This window comes from Brassica napus, unplaced genomic scaffold (assembly GCF_020379485.1).
Source record: "Brassica napus cultivar Da-Ae unplaced genomic scaffold, Da-Ae ScsIHWf_738;HRSCAF=1070, whole genome shotgun sequence".
NCBI lineage: Eukaryota > Viridiplantae > Streptophyta > Magnoliopsida > Brassicales > Brassicaceae > Brassica > Brassica napus.
This window is the reverse complement of record NW_026016789.1, coordinates 29,972-49,137: the sequence shown is the minus strand read 5'-3', so window position 1 is coordinate 49,137 and position 19,166 is coordinate 29,972. Positions and strand designations below refer to the sequence as shown.

At 32.3% G+C, this 19,166-nt stretch overlaps 2 protein-coding genes across 2 annotated transcripts; one reads left to right on the top strand and one right to left on the bottom strand.

Annotated features, from left to right (window-relative positions):
* Positions 1-3,222: 3,222 nt before the first annotated feature.
* Positions 3,223-8,836, bottom strand: LOC106453759 (myrosinase 4-like). Its single transcript, XM_048775167.1, has 13 exons — positions 8,577-8,836; positions 8,393-8,453; positions 8,190-8,248; positions 8,022-8,097; positions 7,828-7,905; positions 7,651-7,738; positions 7,299-7,542; positions 7,083-7,201; positions 6,710-6,921; positions 3,872-3,903; positions 3,676-3,772; positions 3,478-3,586; positions 3,223-3,394 (listed from the first exon to the last, which is right to left on the bottom strand). Exons 1-13 carry the CDS (start codon positions 8,775-8,777, stop codon positions 3,223-3,225), a joined length of 1,548 nt encoding a protein of 515 aa, XP_048631124.1. The 5' UTR covers positions 8,778-8,836.
* A 6,967-nt stretch (positions 8,837-15,803) lies between these two features.
* On the top strand, positions 15,804-18,702 carry LOC125605301 (probable sucrose-phosphatase 1). The gene is made up of 9 exons (XM_048775170.1): positions 15,804-16,053; positions 16,132-16,210; positions 16,306-16,608; positions 16,695-16,796; positions 17,182-17,376; positions 17,605-17,895; positions 17,979-18,165; positions 18,261-18,307; positions 18,409-18,702. Exons 2-9 carry the CDS (start codon positions 16,151-16,153, stop codon positions 18,493-18,495), a joined length of 1,272 nt encoding a protein of 423 aa, XP_048631127.1. The 5' UTR covers positions 15,804-16,053; positions 16,132-16,150; the 3' UTR covers positions 18,496-18,702.
* The last annotated feature ends 464 nt before the right edge of the window (positions 18,703-19,166 follow it).

Sequence of the window (19,166 nt, the reverse complement as noted above, 5' to 3'; positions counted from 1 at the left end):
ATGTAGTTGACATTATCTATTTATACCCTAGCAATAAACTTAGAAAACCACTTTCCAGAATTTTTCTTTTTCTATCAGCAGGACTCGTGAAGTTAACCCAATGCATACCGAACCGCAGCGTATAACTCCACAAATTCATAATTTTCCATAAAAGAGTTTGCAAGGTATCGTGTTACATTTCACCCATTTGTATACTAAATTATTTAGCTTAATACTCGAACCTTTACACACAAAAAAATATCTCACACATAGACACGCGAATAACTCACTCAATTGCGCATTTGAGACATGAAAGATGGCTATAGTGGACCTGACTTCGTTCATTATCGTCTATCAATATTTCAGTTGTCAGATTTCCATAATCAGAAAAATCTGATTAAAGCTTCTTGTTTCATATATAAGTTTCTAGGGAGTTTTGGATGATAGACAACACTTGATGGTGTCTTGAAACCACTTGTCTTCGTCCACAAGGAAAATCTTGCCATCTACCGTATTTTTTGGAGCTTCACCTTTATTTACATATGGTTCCACAAACTACGGCCACCTAAAGCTCTCTTCACCATCTTAGACCACAAAAAGTAGTTTACCTCCTTAAGGGTGATTGGAACAACCATTTGCCTTGAGTTTTCCATGGTTAGATCCAGAAAATAGATAATGAAATAGGTTGAACGCGGAAGAGATGAACACTACAAAAAAATAGAGATATTGTGACTAAATTTTGATACCAATCATTTTGGTCACAGATCTGTTACATTATTGGTACGATATTGTAACTAAAATTTTAAGTCACATATACGTAGTTGTTTCGTCACAAACATTGTGACTATTTAAATCGTAGCCAACTTTTGTCATAATTAATGACTATATTTTGACCAAAGTGATTGTGGTTACAAACTGTTACAATATTGGGACCTAATGTGTTATCACAAATTTTACGAACTTGGATGAATTGAATAGTTTTAGTTTATGACAATATGGTGACTAAACGTGAGTTAGTAGTTTTTCTTTTTTAACTATTACGATTATTTTTGTTGTTCAAACTGCTACGAATTTTAAACAGACTTTTTGTAACAAACTGCAACAACGAGTTCTTTTAAGTTATGTATTCAGACTTACTGATTAGTGTTTTAGTTTTAGACTTTTAGTCAATCATATATATAACACATCATCTTTCTGTTTCAATCCCTCCAGTCCAGCTAGAAGAAGCGTTGTTTGAAGCTAAATATTTTTGGTCTACAATTTTTATATTAGGTATATAGTTTGTGAAAATAAAAAGGATAAACACAAACTATTTTATGTATAACATAAGTATCACGCGATATAAAAAAACAAGAGACCTTATAAAGTTTTCCGCTGTAGACAAATTTGACCTAGTCTAAACACTTAAGGCCCAATTAAAATTTGCGGCTGTAGATGACCTAACCCTTAAACATTATTACTATTATATAATCCCTAAGAAGAGGCGGCTCTGTATACAATAAAGAAATAGAGAGGAGATGGAAAGAAAGAAATACAGAAAAAGCATGTCACTGACGTCGAGGTAGTGTGTTTCTCGCTGTCAGTCCGTATGATCGGAGATTCGGAGCTGAAGGCAAATATAAAATTTGATTGGGCAATGAGATCAGACTGGACAGCCAAAGGAAAAAGCGGAGCAGAGGGAGCTGGGGGCAAAGAAGCCGGCGAAGAAGAAACAAATTTCACTGTCAGATCTGGTCACCAAATATTAATATCAGAGTATAGGAAGCCTCTATTCTTTTTTTGCTTTCTGCGCAAGAATCATCAGAATGTTAAGCGCTATATTCCCTTATGAATGTTATTGACCATTGTACTTTGTATTAAAGTTTTGTTTGAATTGATTAAAAAGTAATGAATAGCTTGTAATATACCCAACATTTGATGGAAGTTGTAAAAATGTACATGATTTTAACAATCTATAAATCATTGAGATAATAATTTAGTAAAAACTATGACAAACCGTAACTAGTTATGAGGGTTCTAATGCTGATATTTTAGTAATAAAACGTGACAAAATTGGGACTATGAAAATGGTCGTAAAAGGATACAGATTAGATGTTTTTTCAGCTTCATTTGTGACAATTTAATACTAAATTTCTGTTGTAATAAGCGACTGAATTAATACATAATCAGTCACATAATATGACAGTTTTGTGACATTATTTTTAGTTGGTAATTGTAACAAATTTGTTACTTTTTTATATTGTTGCTATTTGAAACGGAATGGTTACTGCAGTAATGCGTAGCAAACATTGTGACATTTTTGTTACCAAAAAAGATTTGTGACGACGGTATTGTAACCGTTTTAAATGGTCACAGATACGTCATAATATTATTATTGTGACAAAATATTTATTATTGTGACTACAAAATTCGTAGTAATATAGCAATTTTCTTGTAGTGGAAGAGAATAGGAGATTATTGCTCTGATACCATGTTAGAATATGAGATTAACTTAATGAAGAATGATGAAAACACTGAAGAACAATGAGGATGGTTGAGAGAATATGGAGAAGAGAGACTGTAAACTAAATTCTCTTAATTTTTGCAATTGCGGATACAATAGTTAAAAAGCAGGTATGAATTTCGAGGCTACGCAAAACGATTAGCCTTACAAAAGAAGCAAATATAAAAGTAAATTTCTGCTTTACTGGATACTATTCACTTGCTAGTTTCTTGACTTTAACAACATGAAACCATGAACGTTGGTCAGAGGGATGCAATACATACATTTTCATGACTAACTTTTTGTACATAACAAATTTTGTGTGTTATTTTGGTGTCTTTAATCTAGAATTGCAGAGAACTATACAAACAAAGCAAAATGATTCAACTTTGCCCATTAATTAGGCATTAAGTATACTACATCATTGGTTTTCCACTTTTGTTGTTCAAACAAGCCAGCGTGGTAATAATTAATAACGATATCAAATATTAGAGAACGTTGTAAACTTTTGACAAGTAATTGTTGGTCAGAGTATATAGAAACAAGAAGAAGAAAGCCTACACATGTATAATTTTCACGTTATTTATGAATTGACCGAAAACCAAGGCCTGGTTATTACAACTGTATTAGCAACACATACACATCATCGAAGCTTTATTAATTAATTATAATAAAAATAAAACAAACAATACATAGAGTAGAGTAATTATTAGATTCAGTAGGTAAGATGCACATAATTTATTAAAATATATTGATTCTTCTTATTTTTTGATAATGAACTTAGAAAACCATTTTCCAGAAGCTTTTTCTCTTCGATCAGCAGGATTAGTGAAATTGACCCAATTCATACCAAAGCGGAGAGTGTAACCATTTCCGAACTCGTAGTTATCCATCAAAGACCATGCAAAATACCCTGCTACGTTGCATCCATCACTGTAATATATTTGAAATAATGTTAACACTTATAATGCTCAAAAGTATGTTAAATAAATTAAGTAAGAATCATTAAAACTCACTCGATAGAACATTTGAGACATGAAAGATGGCTGCAATGATTTTGAATTCGTCCATTATCAGCAAGAGCATCTGGCAGCGTTAAGTTTCCGGTATCAAGATCAGCAACTCCTGAAAATTTAACACAAGATTTTAACAAGATATATATAACGTTTTCATTGGTTAATCGTATATGTATTGGTATGATGATATGTAAGTACCATTTTCAGTGATGTAGGTAAGTGGGTTTCCGTAATTGTTTTTGATATAGTTTAGAATCTGACGGATCCCTGGAGGGTAGTAGACGAAGCTAGGCGCCTGCACAAGAAGGGAACACAAAAAAAAAAGAATTGAAATTTAAAAAATGCTACGATCTTTAAAAAAAAATAATGATTCTAAATCAAAGTCGATGATAACCTGAACACCAATAGGTACTTTGTTGCGATAATCTGTAGGAAAGTAGAGAAAATTATATGAGTTTAACAAAGGGGAATTGGGCTGTATAGCTATGAAAAAAACACTAATTAGCTACATGGCCATTTTCCCTAATATACCTATACATGGTGTGGCTTTTATATAATATTACCATTTTGTCCTTCTATCTTACCGGCAAAACCTGCAAACAAAAACAATTAAAAATATTAATTATTAATCACACAAAAATAAATCATGGCTTATTCAACTTCACATATTTCTCTCCACAACGTCGCCTCCGCCTGCTTTTACTTTCTCCATTTGTGCCATCATCCGACATCGAACGGTATTAAAATTGTAGCAGTGGTTAGTAACAGACCCTTCCTCTCCAACTTCACCAAGTTGATTCTTTTCAGATCTCCTTTATATCGGCGATTACGGTGAGTTCTGTTGCAATATTGTAAGTTCTCTGTTTTGTGCCATAGATTCTATTATTTCTATGTCAGCTCTCCTATTTGAAATAGATTCAGGCCTACTGTATTCTAAGTTGATAAATCTAACTTATTGTTTCTGTTGCATCCATGATCTGGTAAGCTGAGGTAAACAAATTGATTTAGGGTTGAAATTTTTTCACTACAAAGGGGGGATTGTGATTTTGGAATGAAAAGTCCCTTTTGCGATAAAACAAGTTTAGTTATGTGTGAAATGGAATATCTTATGGAACATGTGCTATTTGAAATGAAAAATTTTAGTTTTAGAGACTGGTTATGTACCATTCCATTCCTCTGCTATTTCTGAAAAATCATATCATAACTAATATACTATTCGCTTTCCATTCCATCAGACCATATGTTCCACTCCATATCTATAAATTATATATTATATCATGTGATTCAATTCTAATTGCACATGTTACTTCTTTATTCGCATAGGCTATTTGGAATTAACATAACTAAACATTTAAATTAAGCATAAAGTAATTCATATACTAGTAGCATATCTCATATGCTTTCATTTCCTTCCAACTTGTAGACTAATGTGTGTCTTCATTTTCATTTTGTTTTTCAGGTTTGTCATAGATGAATTGGAAAGGTAATAGTACTTCTATACTATTTTATGAAATGGAACATATTGTTTTTCTTTCAAATTTGACTCTTCTCTTATTTGCCATGTTTATTAATATATAATGTACTATATAGTAAGTTATATTTCATTTGATGCTTTAAAGAGAGGGTTCAATCTTGTTTGTTGTTGTTTCATGTAAGTTATATTTCATTTGATGCTTTAAAGAGAGGGTTCAATCTTGTTTGTTGTTGTTTCATGTTCTATTGATATGAGTTTTGTATTGGTGTTTATATATGGTTTATATTAGTCTGTATATGATTTTGTAAAGAGAAATAATATATTGAACGTAAATGGAATAAAATTTATTATGACATCAAATAAAACAGAATACAATGTGACGTTGAATGGGAATGATATATATATATGATGTTATCTCTTCCACCTCTTTTCTCTAATGCCGTTAGTCTTCGTTTCTTTCGCCACAACAATCTGAATTTGGTTTAAGCATTACCTCTATCCCTACAATCATAGACACTTCAAAATTTGAACAATATATATGTATTGTGCTATATTGTTTCTCACATTTTCTATTCTATAGGCTCATGTAGAATGGACATGCATGTTACTTGCGGGTTTAGTTTATGAAAGATTGGGGTTGACATTGGATTAGGGTTTATATTTCCATATAGGGTTTAGTGATTAGTGGTTAGGGTTTAGTTTACGGAAGATTGGAGTTGACATTAGATTAGGGTTTATATTTTTATGTAGGGTTTAGTGATAGTTGCTAGGGTTTAGTTTATGTACGATTGGAGTTGGCATTGGGACAAGCATTATCACCTTCCATGAAGGCATGACCATATCAGCATTTGAAAAATATGTTAAGATGATATTTAGATTGTAACTACATTTTTACCATTTCTATTCTATATGCCTCATGTAGAATGGTAATGCATCTTACTGGCTTTTTAAAATTTATGTTTAGTTTATGAAATTTTGGGGTTAACATTGGTTAAGGTTTAAATTTTGATATTTGGGTTTAGGGTTCATATTTGGGTTAAGTTTAGTGATTAGAGTTTAGGGTTTAGGATTTAGGGGTTGAGGTGTGATTAGGATTGGGTTAGTATTTAGGGGTTTAGGATTTATATTTGGGTAAGGGTTGAATGATTAGAGTTTAAAGTTTAGTATTTAGAAGGTGAAGGAGTATGGTTGAGGTCAGTAATAACTTCTTCCATGTAATTTCAGATATTTTATAATTTCACAAATATGTACTATGTTATTTTCTTGTTCAATTTTATTTGGATTTTGTGCTTATATTTGAAGTTATGGTTTATATTTGGGTTTATGGTTTAGATTTGGGTTTAGGATTTATTAATTAGAGTTTAGAGTTTAGTATAGAGGTTGGGTGGGATTGAAATAAGTTTTCTAAGGATTGGATTTGAGATATGTTTTTATTTAAGGGTTGTAGATAAAGTTATAATTTTATACTATTTTATATAGAATAGAATTCCGTGGATATGTATGTGGTCAATAAAAGTATACGTGGTTCACTATTTTTTCTACTGGCCACGTTATTCTTTTCCACCTTTTTACTTGGTACCTGCAAAAATAAAGGATAAAACCGGGTAGTTTATGGTATAAATGTTAGATATTAGATTATGTCAAAATCAAAGCTAGTTACTTAATTTACATGCAATATATAGCTAGTTCACAAATTAACCCTTTAACAAACCCACACACACACATATACATATAAGAAACACAATATTTTTTACATACATCCAAGAGTAACTCTTGCATCGGTTATGACATTAGGTTGTGTGGAACGAGGTGCGGTGGTCGCATATTGAGTAACATAATAGTTCAACCCTAGAAAATCAAGTGATCCTTTGACTAATTTTGATTCTTGGGGTGTGAATTTGGGCAATCTATTTCCCACCATCTGTCGCATTATCTTTGGATATCTTCCATAGACCAGTGGATCCAAAAACCTTCATATATATAGCACAAAAATTATTAATTAAATACTGCAAGTATATTTTTCAAATTTCAAGGATTTATAACCAAAGCTTTATATATAAATATATATGTTTGCTCGTGTATATTCATGAGATGTGAGAGTCAAATAATTGACGTATATATATAAATATACCATCCGACGAAGAAATCAAATGCTCGCTTTGCAGCAGCCGTGTCGTGAATGCTATTTTCGTTTAATGGGGTGAACCATCTCCCGATCAAGGTCGTTCCTATCTTACCACCTTGTAATTTCTGCATGCATTGATATTTTTGAATTATAAGATACATATACCACATACAAATAATTTTGGAAGCAAAAATTTATGACATATTTGGTAAGTATATGAACCTGATATCTTTTTCTGTATAATTCTACAACTTTTGCATGAGCTAGAAGTTGGTTATGTCCAACTATATAAGGTTCGGTTCCAGAATCTCCTCCAAATTCACAGCCAGTGCACCGACCAGGCGGATACGATCCATCTCCATAACCTTTGCTTGCAAGAGAGTAAGGTTGGTTTAAAGTGATCCAAAATTTGACTCTGTCTCCAAACCTCTGGAATAGAAGCTCGGCATAGTTTTTGTAGTCCTCCCTGTCCATGTATCATACATATTCGATAAATCTGATGTGATGTACATAAATAACATAACCTAACACAAAGAAAAACAGGTGTAATATATAATTTATTTAATGCACTTACACTATACGCCGGCTCAAGAAACCTCCATACTCATCTTCTAGAGTTTGGGGAACATCCCAGTGAAAGATTGTTACGTACGGTTCTATGCCTTTATTAATTCACACATTTATTCATAAGACAATTAGAATTTGCTCATTTATGTATTGTGAAGAATGCAAATTTGTATAACATTTTTACCATTTGCTTTTAATTCATTGATGAGGTTATTGTAGTATTTGATCCCGTTTTCGTCAATCCCTCCTATCAATCTTCCCTCTAAAGGTAAGCATATACACAATCATCACATTAGTTAAAAAAATATAATAATAATATAATAGCAATAATATCAATACTAACATTAATAAAATTATGTTCTTATCATATGCACTTACTTGGTAAGACCCTAGACCATGCTATTGAGAGCCGGTAGGCTTGAGCCTTCATTCTTTTCAGTAATTTGACATCCTCCTGTTAATCATATGAGAGTTCAAGAGTTAAATTACATTTCTGAAATGGAAAAACTACATGTATACACACATTCATCAATAATAGCTTCTCACCTTGTAAAGATCATACGAATCACAAGCAAGGTCTCCAGAACTGTGATCTGGAACTTTCTCTGTACATATACAGCAAACCGAAATTTGAGCATGAACTGGACATCTATGAGTGAAATCGTCCCATCCGTTGTTTGTACACTTAATTGCCCATACATGCTATTTAATTATACGGGGAATTTTTTTTTTTGAATGATTTTTATTACCTGGATATCTGTGAGTGTAATAATCCCATCCATTAAGTGTTCTATGTGCTGCACCTTCAATCTGGTACAAATATATATATATATATATATAAATCATGCCGACCGGGTTTTATATAGATAAAAATAATCTTAATAAATCGCTATATATATCTTTTAAAATGGTCAGTAACAAAAAGATATGTACCTGGTAGGCGGAAGTAGCCGCACCAAAAGTGAAGTTCTTTGGAAAACTAGTTCGGTTGAATGTAAGGGGATTGTCGCAGTTGAAGGGTTCTTTAGCCTTACAGGCCGGGGTGGCAACATTTTGGCTACTTGAAACCGCAAAGAGAATGACAAGAATGGCCAAAGAGAAGTGAGCTTTTGGAATTTCCATGGTTGAGAGCATTGTTATGGGTTGCTTTCTTTAGTTCTTCGTTGTTTTAATTTGTTTTTTGTTAATGGGTAATTTGATGATGATGACTAAATAGTGAACTTGGAAAGGTTTATATAGAAAAATTTGCGTGCATGAGAATTTGCATGGGCTCTGAAGTAAACTCGTTACGTACGAATATTTGCAACGATTTTAATCTTCCATGTTCTCCACCTCACGACTTGCTGTCTCTTTTTGAAGTAAAATTCACATAATATTAACGTAACAAAATTTCCAGATTTTATATACTGTTATCTAAGCAAGGATTGAGTTGTTAATACAAAGAAAGTTGATTCATTACGAATAAACAAATAACCATGTTGAGTTTTACGGCATCATATTCCTCTTGCTTAAATATGTAATGTCAAATACGTATATAGCTTCACACACTATAAATACCCTCACATGTCTGAATGAGAATATATATGCTAATAAATGCTCATTCATTAATTCATATACAATTTATTAATTTCATCTTCTGACGGTTATATAATTAAATTAGGCCTATTAGACAATCCTTAAAACCCAATCAATCAACTGAACAATTACTTGTTCACCACTGTTTATTTACTTCTTTAAAACTATTCAATCTAGCTTATCTAGATAACTAGATAGATATATTGCGTGCCTTAGCTTCCCGTGAATTTTATCTCTAAATACTACAATTGAACCTCTTATTTGAGAGAGTACAAATCACATGTAGGATAATTTGAGTGATATCACTTTGATAGTAACATATTCCGCGAATCATTGATGTTTGCCACCTAAATCTTACTTTTGAAAAAAATCTACTCGGAACTACCACGAAACAATCCCACGGAAACGAGATAAATTTCTGATTAAACATTGGTCGCGATAAATTAACCTCGTCAAGGCTCTTGTACAGCCGAACTCGACAACCTTCATAAAATTATGCTCGACAACATTTCACGAAACAGCCTTCGTAAAATTAAACTCGGCGACATTATACGAAACATATTTTGTTGAATTAACTCGATAACATTTTGCGAAACAACTTTCGTAATATTAAAACTCAACGACATTTTACGAAACAGCTTTTGTAAAATTAAACTCGACGACATTTCACGAAATAACCTTCGTAAAATTAAACTGGACAACATTTTACGAAATAGCTTTTGTAAAGTTAAAACTCGATAAAACTTTGCAGAAATTCGTAAGATTAAAAGTTGACAATATTTTACGAAACATCATTCGTAAAGACAAACAAGAACATTCAAAAAGACTCTCAGAGAAGGAAAGAGATGGAGCGAGAGCTGGAAGGTAAACTCCACCTATCAGCCTTTGTAAACGGTCTCACCGTCCTCTCTCTTTTGCTTCACCGACCGTGACCTCTCACAAAAGATTCAAAGTCCAACGAGTCTTCCTGATCGCGCAACGAATCTTCCTAATCACCCTTGGCATCTCCTGTTCACCTTGGCTACCTGTAAACGCCAAAAGACTTTCGACAAGATGCCTATTCCTTTTCGTAAAGCCAATGATACGAATACCCAGATCTAAAAAATACGGATCGCTGAACCAAAACTGCAACACAGGCTTCAGCCTAAACACGGCCAGGAAAGTAAAGAAATCCAGGAAGAATCGATATCCTTACAATCCGTAAGTGGTGGACAGACACGAGAAGAGGAATGTATAATGAGTAAGCCAAACGGAGAAGAGGCAAATCCAAATCTTCGAGAAAGCTAAGGTATGTACGACTTGGAATTTCCCAAAATCAGACTTGGAAACAAATAATACCAATAAACTTACTAAGTTTCGTTTATATGTCGCGTTAGATTAATTTCATATATTATAATTATAACACGTATGATATCTTTGGTACATATTTCCATATTTAAATAAGTAAAGGTACGATTAGAACATAATTCTAAGAATATATCTTCATAAAGAATTATATATTATATTCTATTAAATATTCTGCTTGAGACAGTTTTTAAAATAATATTTTTTATAGAATATGCAACTTAATGTTTTAATATATGTTAATTTTATTTTAAATAGCTAATTTATAGTTTGTTATAATGAAACAATATTATATTGACTGTATTTACATGATTTTTATCTTTATCAAAATATGAATCTGTAGCTATAAGAAAAACAAAATTATCTATATCCTGAAGTTTCTTCAAATATTCTGAATCTATAGATATGTTTTTGTTAGAATCCTAATTTTAATAAGTAATATATTATATTTAATATAAAATTAAATAAACATACAAATGTCAAATGTCTTGAAAATGTTTACGGGATCTCTGATATTATATTTTAAAATATCTTAAAATTAATCTTATATTGTTGATTAATTGTGTAGATAACTAAACTATACCTAATAGTTAATATTTTTTGATGAAAAGAAATTTATTAAAATCCAAAAATAATTTTATATTATATCCAAGTAATATAATAAAATCTTTTAAGATTTACTATTTTCTAAATTTGACATAAATGCTAAATATATATCACAAATCATATATGGTTTTTCTTTTAAATTTTTATTTTTCCATAACTATAAGAAGCATGTGTTAATATGACTAATAAAATGTAATAAAATTTAATGATATTCTTACATTATTAACCAATAAAAAGTTCTCTATCGATTTGTTACTAACCAATTCAATTTATCAGAATTTTATAAATTTTAAATACATGCAAAATTTACTTATCACAAATAATATTTAAATAATACCATTCCGTGATATCCCGGAAAGTCATCTTTTATATATATATATATATATCGTGTGTGAAGCTATATATACCTGCACATGTCTGAAACTCTGAAATGAGAACATATATATGTTAATTAATTAATGAGAACATGCCCAATTTGGTTTATAATAATTTTTGGTTAACGGTTTTCGTTCGAAACACATTCTCTTTTAGCTTATTTTTCAATTTACTCATCTGTACAGATATATGGTTCCCTAGCTAAGGACATCTCCAAAAGACACTCTATAACTTCAAAAAAAGAAGTTTTTTGCTCTCCAAAAAGGAACTTCAAAACTACAAATTTGAAGTTTTGAGGATTGAAACTCTATATATGAAGTTTCACTACTCAAAACTTCAAATTTGAAGTTTCATATTTTATTTGCATTTTGGCCCTACAATACACATCACATTTATGATTCATAAATATTTTCTTGTTTATTGTTTTAATCCTTAAAAAAATTATATCTCATAAATATTTTAAATTTTGTTTAAAGAATTTAAGTTTTACACATAAAATCAAATAAAAACTTTAAAATATGATTTAAAATATTTTAAACTTGATTTAGACAACAATAATATACAAAAGAAACATAACAAAAAAACTTTTAAAAATTACATGAAGCCATAACTATTACACAAATTTAAATATTACAATAACACTAATAGTCAGGTAAGTTTGATTCGAAACTTTCAAAATTTTCAAATATTGTCCAATTCTTTTGTAACTAAAGATGGTTGTTATTGTTGTTTTTGTTTTTGATGTTTTGTTTTGTACAATTCTCTCTTTTTCATATCAAATATATTCACGATTAATAATATCATCGATAAAAATTAGTATTTTAGCAATTATTTATGTTTTTCTTTTACATTCTTGTTCTAATCTAATGTATTTACAAATATTAATACCACATGGTTTCAATAACTTTTTAACTCTTAATCTACAAAGTAAAAATGAAGAGAGCTATTTTTACTTCAAAATGGACTAGTATATGCATTACGAAAGTCATTTTATGGAATAGTATGTTATTTTGTTTGAAGTTTAATATTAACTAAGGTATTTTATTTAAAATTTTATATTTTAATATAATATTTATTAATTAATATTGTTGTAATGTTTTTATATATGTGCTAGTTATTTATAAAATTTATATGAATTCAAATTAGTTATGACAAATATAAGGACCATATTATGTGTTCAAATAAAAAAAAATAAGGACCATATTATAAAATACAAATAGTTTTGAAGTTGAGTTTGAAGTTTTGCTTTTGGAGAAGAACAATTTTAAACTTCAAATATATAGTTTTTGAAACGTTAAAATAAAGTTTTTTTTTGGAGATGCTTTAAGCAAATTAAGACTTGTTTCATTCTAAGTTTAAACACATTCAATATGATATCAAGAATCTTGGCAAAAACAAAATTAGGGCTTACTGAAAAAATGACTCAAAATTCAAAGTCAAACACAAACTAACCCATAATTTTATTACTTTTGGGCTCGAACTCGCGCATTCCAACACAACTAAAAGCATTTTAACCACCAGATTAAAATAAGTTTCTTGTTATTATTATTTTTATGAGTAAGAACAATTTTGAGAAAATTATATACACTAGAAATTAAGTATGAAAAAATGTATGTTTATTGATTATGTGAGAAGATACAAGAGCATTGAGACAATATGTTTGCTATCAAAGAATTCGGATCCCCCCCCCTTCTTTGTTCTTGGTTCTTCTTCTATAGATAGACAGAGGTGGATCGTAAGGATACTATGATCTCTGACGAGTATCAGGTGCTTTTATGATTGTCTTTAACATCTTGTCCTATGTTATGTTCAGGACTGAATACGACAGCTCGGCATGGATCATCTTCCTAGCTCGGTATAAGCCATGATAATCTTCATAGGCCTAATATCTTCTCTTGTGCCTTAGAGACATTAGACTGGATTCTTGGATAGGGTCTGGAATGGGCTGAGACTCGCCTCTGACAATAGCCAAATGATTTTTTTTTTTTAAATTAACTAGTATTTTATCAAGTAAATAAGTAGGTAACAACGTGGAATAGAGAAGAGATACAAAATAGAAAAATTCTTAGGTTTATCTGACCAATGATATCTTGCCAACTCATCTTCAGTATTTAGAAAATAAAAGGTTAAAAAATTAGAAATATATTTATCTACAGAAAAAAAAAGAAAAAAATAAACCTAACGCCGCCGACTTCTTCTTCATCAAAAAGATACGAAGAAAAATTGAGTTTTAGCTTTTAGGATTTCTTAAGCACTATATGGCTAACCTTGAGAAGAAGAAAGACAAGGAAAAGGTAAGTTTTCAGTTTGATGTTCTGGCTTGTTTCCTCCCTGGTTGCTCATACTAAGTTTTGTGTTTCTCAAAATCCATCTATTTTAAGAGTTTTTGTTTTGTTTTGGCTTCTGTGTTATTCAAGAAAAAATTGTTATCTACACTAGAGAGCCACTACTTTAGAGACAGGCTCTAGTGAATTCAACAAGATGGGATATAGTCAAATTAATTTTGTCATGTTGATGAATTAGGTCAAAGCAAAGATTATGCGGTGAACATGCGATGTTAGAATGCTGGACAGTGACTGCTATGATGAATTAACTTTTTTTCTTTTGTCACGTTGTTTATATGAACACTTATAATATAATTATATACCTAGTGACTTCAACAAGACGAGGTGTTGAGGACATAATACTAACTGTTTTTTAGTTTAGCTGCATTGACATGCAAAGGAATAATCTGTTATTATTGAGAACCTGACTCTTTTTTTTTAAACTAAAACAGGCATCCAGCGAAGAAGAGGACGATGTTTCAGTCAGTGAAGACGACATTTCACTAAGTGAGTTTGAGGAAGAATACGAAATAGCCACCAAGAGGTTCAACTTAAAACAGAAGATGCTGATGCTTTAGAAGCAAACAATGAGAAGAAAGATGAACTTTGATGAACTTTGTATTGGAATGGAGTTTCTCCACTTCATACCCGTTTTCTGGCAGAGACTGCACAAAAGATGTTTTGGACAAGCATGTTTAGAGTATTTCTACTTAATTTTTTTTATAAAGATTGTTTACCCCAATACCCAGCACAAATATTTCATTTACTTCGGTTACTACGTACCTCATCTTGTAGAGTTTTGAGTGATCAATGCAACATATTTTTAGTCTTCAGTTTATGGCAAACCATTTGTTTAGACCTTGAGATGAAGAAACATGACAGTCTAAACTGAATCCTGAGTCTGGAGATGAAGAAACATAACAGTCTAAACTGAATCCTGAGTCTGAGATGGAGAAACATTGAGCCCTTTGCACTCACATTTTTTGTTCCAGATTTATAATCAATCACTACGGAGCAGCATTAAGACATATAAGGTATCAACCATGGTGGCAATGAACTCTAGAGTTTTTTGGAAGCCAGCAAAAGAGAAGTCAAGACCAGAAAAAAATAATGAATATAATGCAAATATTAGAGGTTTACACACAGACAAGGAGGCATACTGCTTGTTGCGACACCGAGCTCCCTGGAAGATCTCTTAACTTCTTTTGGAACACTGTTAGCAAATTAGATACAGAAAAATAAGTTCTCAAGGGTAAGAATCTAGTTTAGCAGTTGCCAGGGCCGGCTCAAGATAATAGTGGGCCCTTGGGCAAAAAAAATTTTTTACATGTATATATGAATAATTTAAAAATTTTGGGCCCCTATCCTTAATTATTTTTTAAAAAATTGGACCCCTCTTTCATACTATTTTTGTTAAAAACTGTTTGGGCCCTGGGGCCCACGCCCCCTTGCCCCATGCCCTAAGCCGGCCCTGGCAGTTGCAAGTGTTTACACTGTTAAGCTTTATTTTTCTTAGACAGCATAGTTACCTACAGTTCTTGATTTCGTGAGGCACAAGAGAAGGAAGATAAAGTGGATCCAAGACGTATGTCTCTGCCAGACGTATGTCTCTGCCAGACGTATATCTCTGCCAAACGTATATCTCTGCCTCCTCTTGTGGCTCTTCCTCACTGCCAAACTCAGATGGTCACCAAAGTAGCAGTGTCCTCATCTTCTCCCGAGGAAGAGAATTGTGTTGTGGCTGTCAAGTTTTTTGTTTTTGTTGGATGGTCCAAGGTGAATTAGAAAGCAAAGAATTTGAGACTTGAAAGTCACAAACACAGACTCTTTTCTTTTATGTACCAATGAAGAGGAAGACGCATTGAGTCCGACGGCCTTATTAACTTTAATGTTTATCTTTTTCTTTTTTTTTTTTCTGTAGATAAATATCTTTCTAAGTTTTTGGCTTTTTATTTTCTAAAGACTGAACATGAGTGACAAGATATCATTGGTTAGGTGAACCTAAGAATTTCTCAACGAAATAATATTTTGTGGAAAAGAGCGAAAACAAAATAATATTTCTTGGAAGAAAGAAAAGCAAAATAAAAATTTTAATAAAAGTTTAGGAAAAGGTTGACTTGTTCTTCCCCGCTCTGCGCTTGCTCTCTTCTCTCTCACAACCAAAGTCATACTATTACATCCCTCAGGTTTGTCTCTGATCTCAAATCTTTGTCGGAACATTTAGCTAGATGATCACTTAGGAATCTAATCTCAATCTTGATCAGGACGTTTTGTTTGTAACTCATGGAGCGGTTGACATCTCCTCCTCGTCTCATGATAGTCTCAGATCTTGATGATACAATGGTATTTTATACCTAAGATTCTTCTTTCAAGAGCAACGATTTTGATTTTACGTGTACACGTTTCCTTCCATCTTCTTGTGTGTGTGTGTTTTCCAGGTTGAACATCGAAATGATAATGATAATCACTCTTTGTTGAGGTTCAACTCATTGTGGGAGGAAGCTTATCGCCATGACTCTCTTCTTGTTTTCTCAACGGGAAGAGCAAAAACAATGTACAAGAAACTGAGGAAAGAGAGACCATTGTTAACTCCTGATGTAATCGTTACATCCGTAGGAACTGAGATATCATATGGTAAATCAATGGTTCCGGATGAGAACTGGGTTGAGATCATGAACAATAAATGGAACCGAGGAATTGTCGAAGAAGAAACCAGCAAGTTCCCTGAGTTAACTCTTCAGGTTACTTACTTTCTTCTTCAACACACAAATAAAAGTCTCTACCTAGCAATGATTTTGTATAACAATATTCTGATAAATCCTTGCAGGCAGAAACTGAGCAGATGCCTCACAAGCTTAGCTTTCACGTTGACAAAAGTAAAGTCAAGGAAGTAACCAAGGAGCTATATCAACGGTTGGAGAAACGCGGGGTAATAAGATTGATTAATCTTGTTTGCTTATTTGTTATTTATATTGCTACTATACTTCGAATATAGGAGGAATCTCTCTTACAGTAATTTGCTGGTGATCTTTCCTATAAGGTCAACGATATTTAGTTTAGTCATTCTTTTTGACCCTAGACCCGCTAGTATGTTAGTGTTAGTGTTTCTGGACCGGAATATTCTTATATATATCTTGTGTTCTTTAACAATGTATCTAAAAAATATCTCGAGCCTCCGGTAAGAAAATCTCTCTTTATGGTGGACGTAACCAATTTGGTGAATCATATTAAATCTCTTCGTTTGTTCATATCTTTTCTGCATTTTGCATCCATAAGATCATACATGATTATGGTTTTCTTGGTATTGTTATCAGTTGGAGATCAAAATAATCTTCAGTGGAGGAATAGCTCTAGATGTTTTGCCAAAAGGTGGAGGAAAAGGACAAGCTCTTGCTTATCTTCTGAAGAAGCTCAATACTGAAGGGAAACTTCCTCTTAATACTCTTGTTTGTGGTGACTCCGGAAACGATACTGAACTATTTACTATTCCCAATGTCTATGGTGTCATGGTTAGTTTTTACCATCTGAACCTCTGTTTTTTCCAGTTTCCATTCTCTATTTTTTTATTTGTTGATGTGCACTGAATCTGATATGACTCGTAGCGTTAGTTTCCCATGGACATAGTCGAACTGGTGAACCACGTTAAATCTATGTCTCATTTACTTTTCTTGCGTTTATCGCTTGTTTTCCCATTATTTTCTTCATCCTTTATAAAATTATTCCTCTTATTTTCACAGGTAAGCAATGCACGAGAAGAGTTGTTGGAGTGGTATGCTGAAAACGGGAAAGACAATTCGAACATAATCCATGCGAGTGAGAGGTGTGCGGGTGGGATTATAGAAGCGATAGGCCATTTTAAGCTCGGCCCCAAACTTTCTCCGAGAGATGTGTCTGACTTCTTGCAGTGCAAGTCGGATAATGTGAACCCGGGTCATGCAGTTGTGGAGTTTTTCTTGTTCTATGAGAGATGGAGACGAGGTGAAATTGAGAATTGTGAAGCATACACAAAAAGTCTCAAAGCTTCATGTGTGAGTAGAGTATAACCCTTGTTTCTCTCTTTATCTGCAAATCTTAATGTATCTAAGAGGCTAATTATGATGCTATCCTTTAGGATCCTGCTGGCGTCTTTGTCCATCCATCTGGTGCTGAAAAATCACTCAGAGACACTATTGACGAGCTTGGGAAGTACCATGGGGACAAAAAAGACAAGAAGTTCCGGGTTTGGACAGATCAGGTTCTGGCAACAGAAACTACTCATGGGACTTGGATTGTAAAGCTTGATAAATGGGAACAAACTGGTAATTAAAAGCATTAATACGCTACACAAGACCCATGAAAATGAATCATTCTCTTCCTTAATTGTTGATATTCGTATTGTGGATAAATATCTCAGGGAGTGAAAGGAAATGCTGCACAACAACCGTCAAATTCACCTCAAAGGTAAGAGATGATTAAGAGGGCATGCAACTGTACACTAGTATACAAATCTATAAGAGTAGATTCAGTTTCTTGAGTATTGAAAAATGTATTGGAACCTGCAGGAAAATGAAGGGTTTGTGTGGGAAAATGTGCAGCAAACATGGTCGGAAGAATCAGAGGTGAAAGATGATAGCAACTGGATAATCTGAACTGCTATTATCTTTTTGGCTTTAACCATCTAGCATCCTATTATTGGTTGAATAAAACTTGCATTCAAAAGTGCCATTTTATGCGTTTTGGAGTCACCTATGTATTGCCATAAAACAAAATAAAAACATGTATTATGGTTCGTTCGGTACACTATATTCCAAAATCTTACAATTCTATGATTTCATAATGTTACTTATCAGTAAGCATAACGTCTGCCTCATAACATTTCAGTTTTGACCCCAAAACTAACACTATTATACATTAATTAAAATTTATATTAAAATCTTTATAACCCTCTTGTTTGCGTAGAGAGCCAAAAAGATTACGAGGCAAGTATCAATCATCAATGGTTTCTTTTTTTGACTAAAGTATCAATGGTTGCATAGACTCATCACTTGTTTTTTTGGTCAAATCATAGACTCATCACTTATTATTGCAATGATACACCAGATTAACTTCTGGCTTTTGAAGTGACTGAAATGTTATCACCCTTTACAAATTCATATCTTTAATCAATCCAACTACAAGACATTATTAAATTTACTTTTCTAAATCAAAATTCAATTTCTATAAATTGTTATCAATATCACAACTCTAACTTCTTTAACAATTTTATAAATTAGTGAGTGGTGTACGAGTCTAAGAAATTGCAACTGCTACCTAAACCAAA

Coding starts and splice junctions, on each gene's coding strand:
- LOC106453759 (XM_048775167.1), bottom strand. CDS start 8,777: ATGCTCTCAACCATGGAAATTCCAAAAGCTCACTTCTCTTTGGCCATT. Junction 8,454..8,576: donor CGGCTACTTCCGCCTACCAG/GTACATATCTTT, acceptor TATTTGTACCAG/ATTGAAGGTGCAGCACATAG. Junction 7,543..7,650: donor TTCTTGAGCCGGCGTATAGT/GTAAGTGCATTA, acceptor ATACATGGACAG/GGAGGACTACAAAAACTATG.
- LOC125605301 (XM_048775170.1), top strand. CDS start 16,151: ATGGAGCGGTTGACATCTCCTCCTCGTCTCATGATAGTCTCAGATCTT. Junction 16,609..16,694: donor TCCCTGAGTTAACTCTTCAG/GTTACTTACTTT, acceptor AAATCCTTGCAG/GCAGAAACTGAGCAGATGCC. Junction 17,377..17,604: donor CCAATGTCTATGGTGTCATG/GTTAGTTTTTAC, acceptor TTATTTTCACAG/GTAAGCAATGCACGAGAAGA.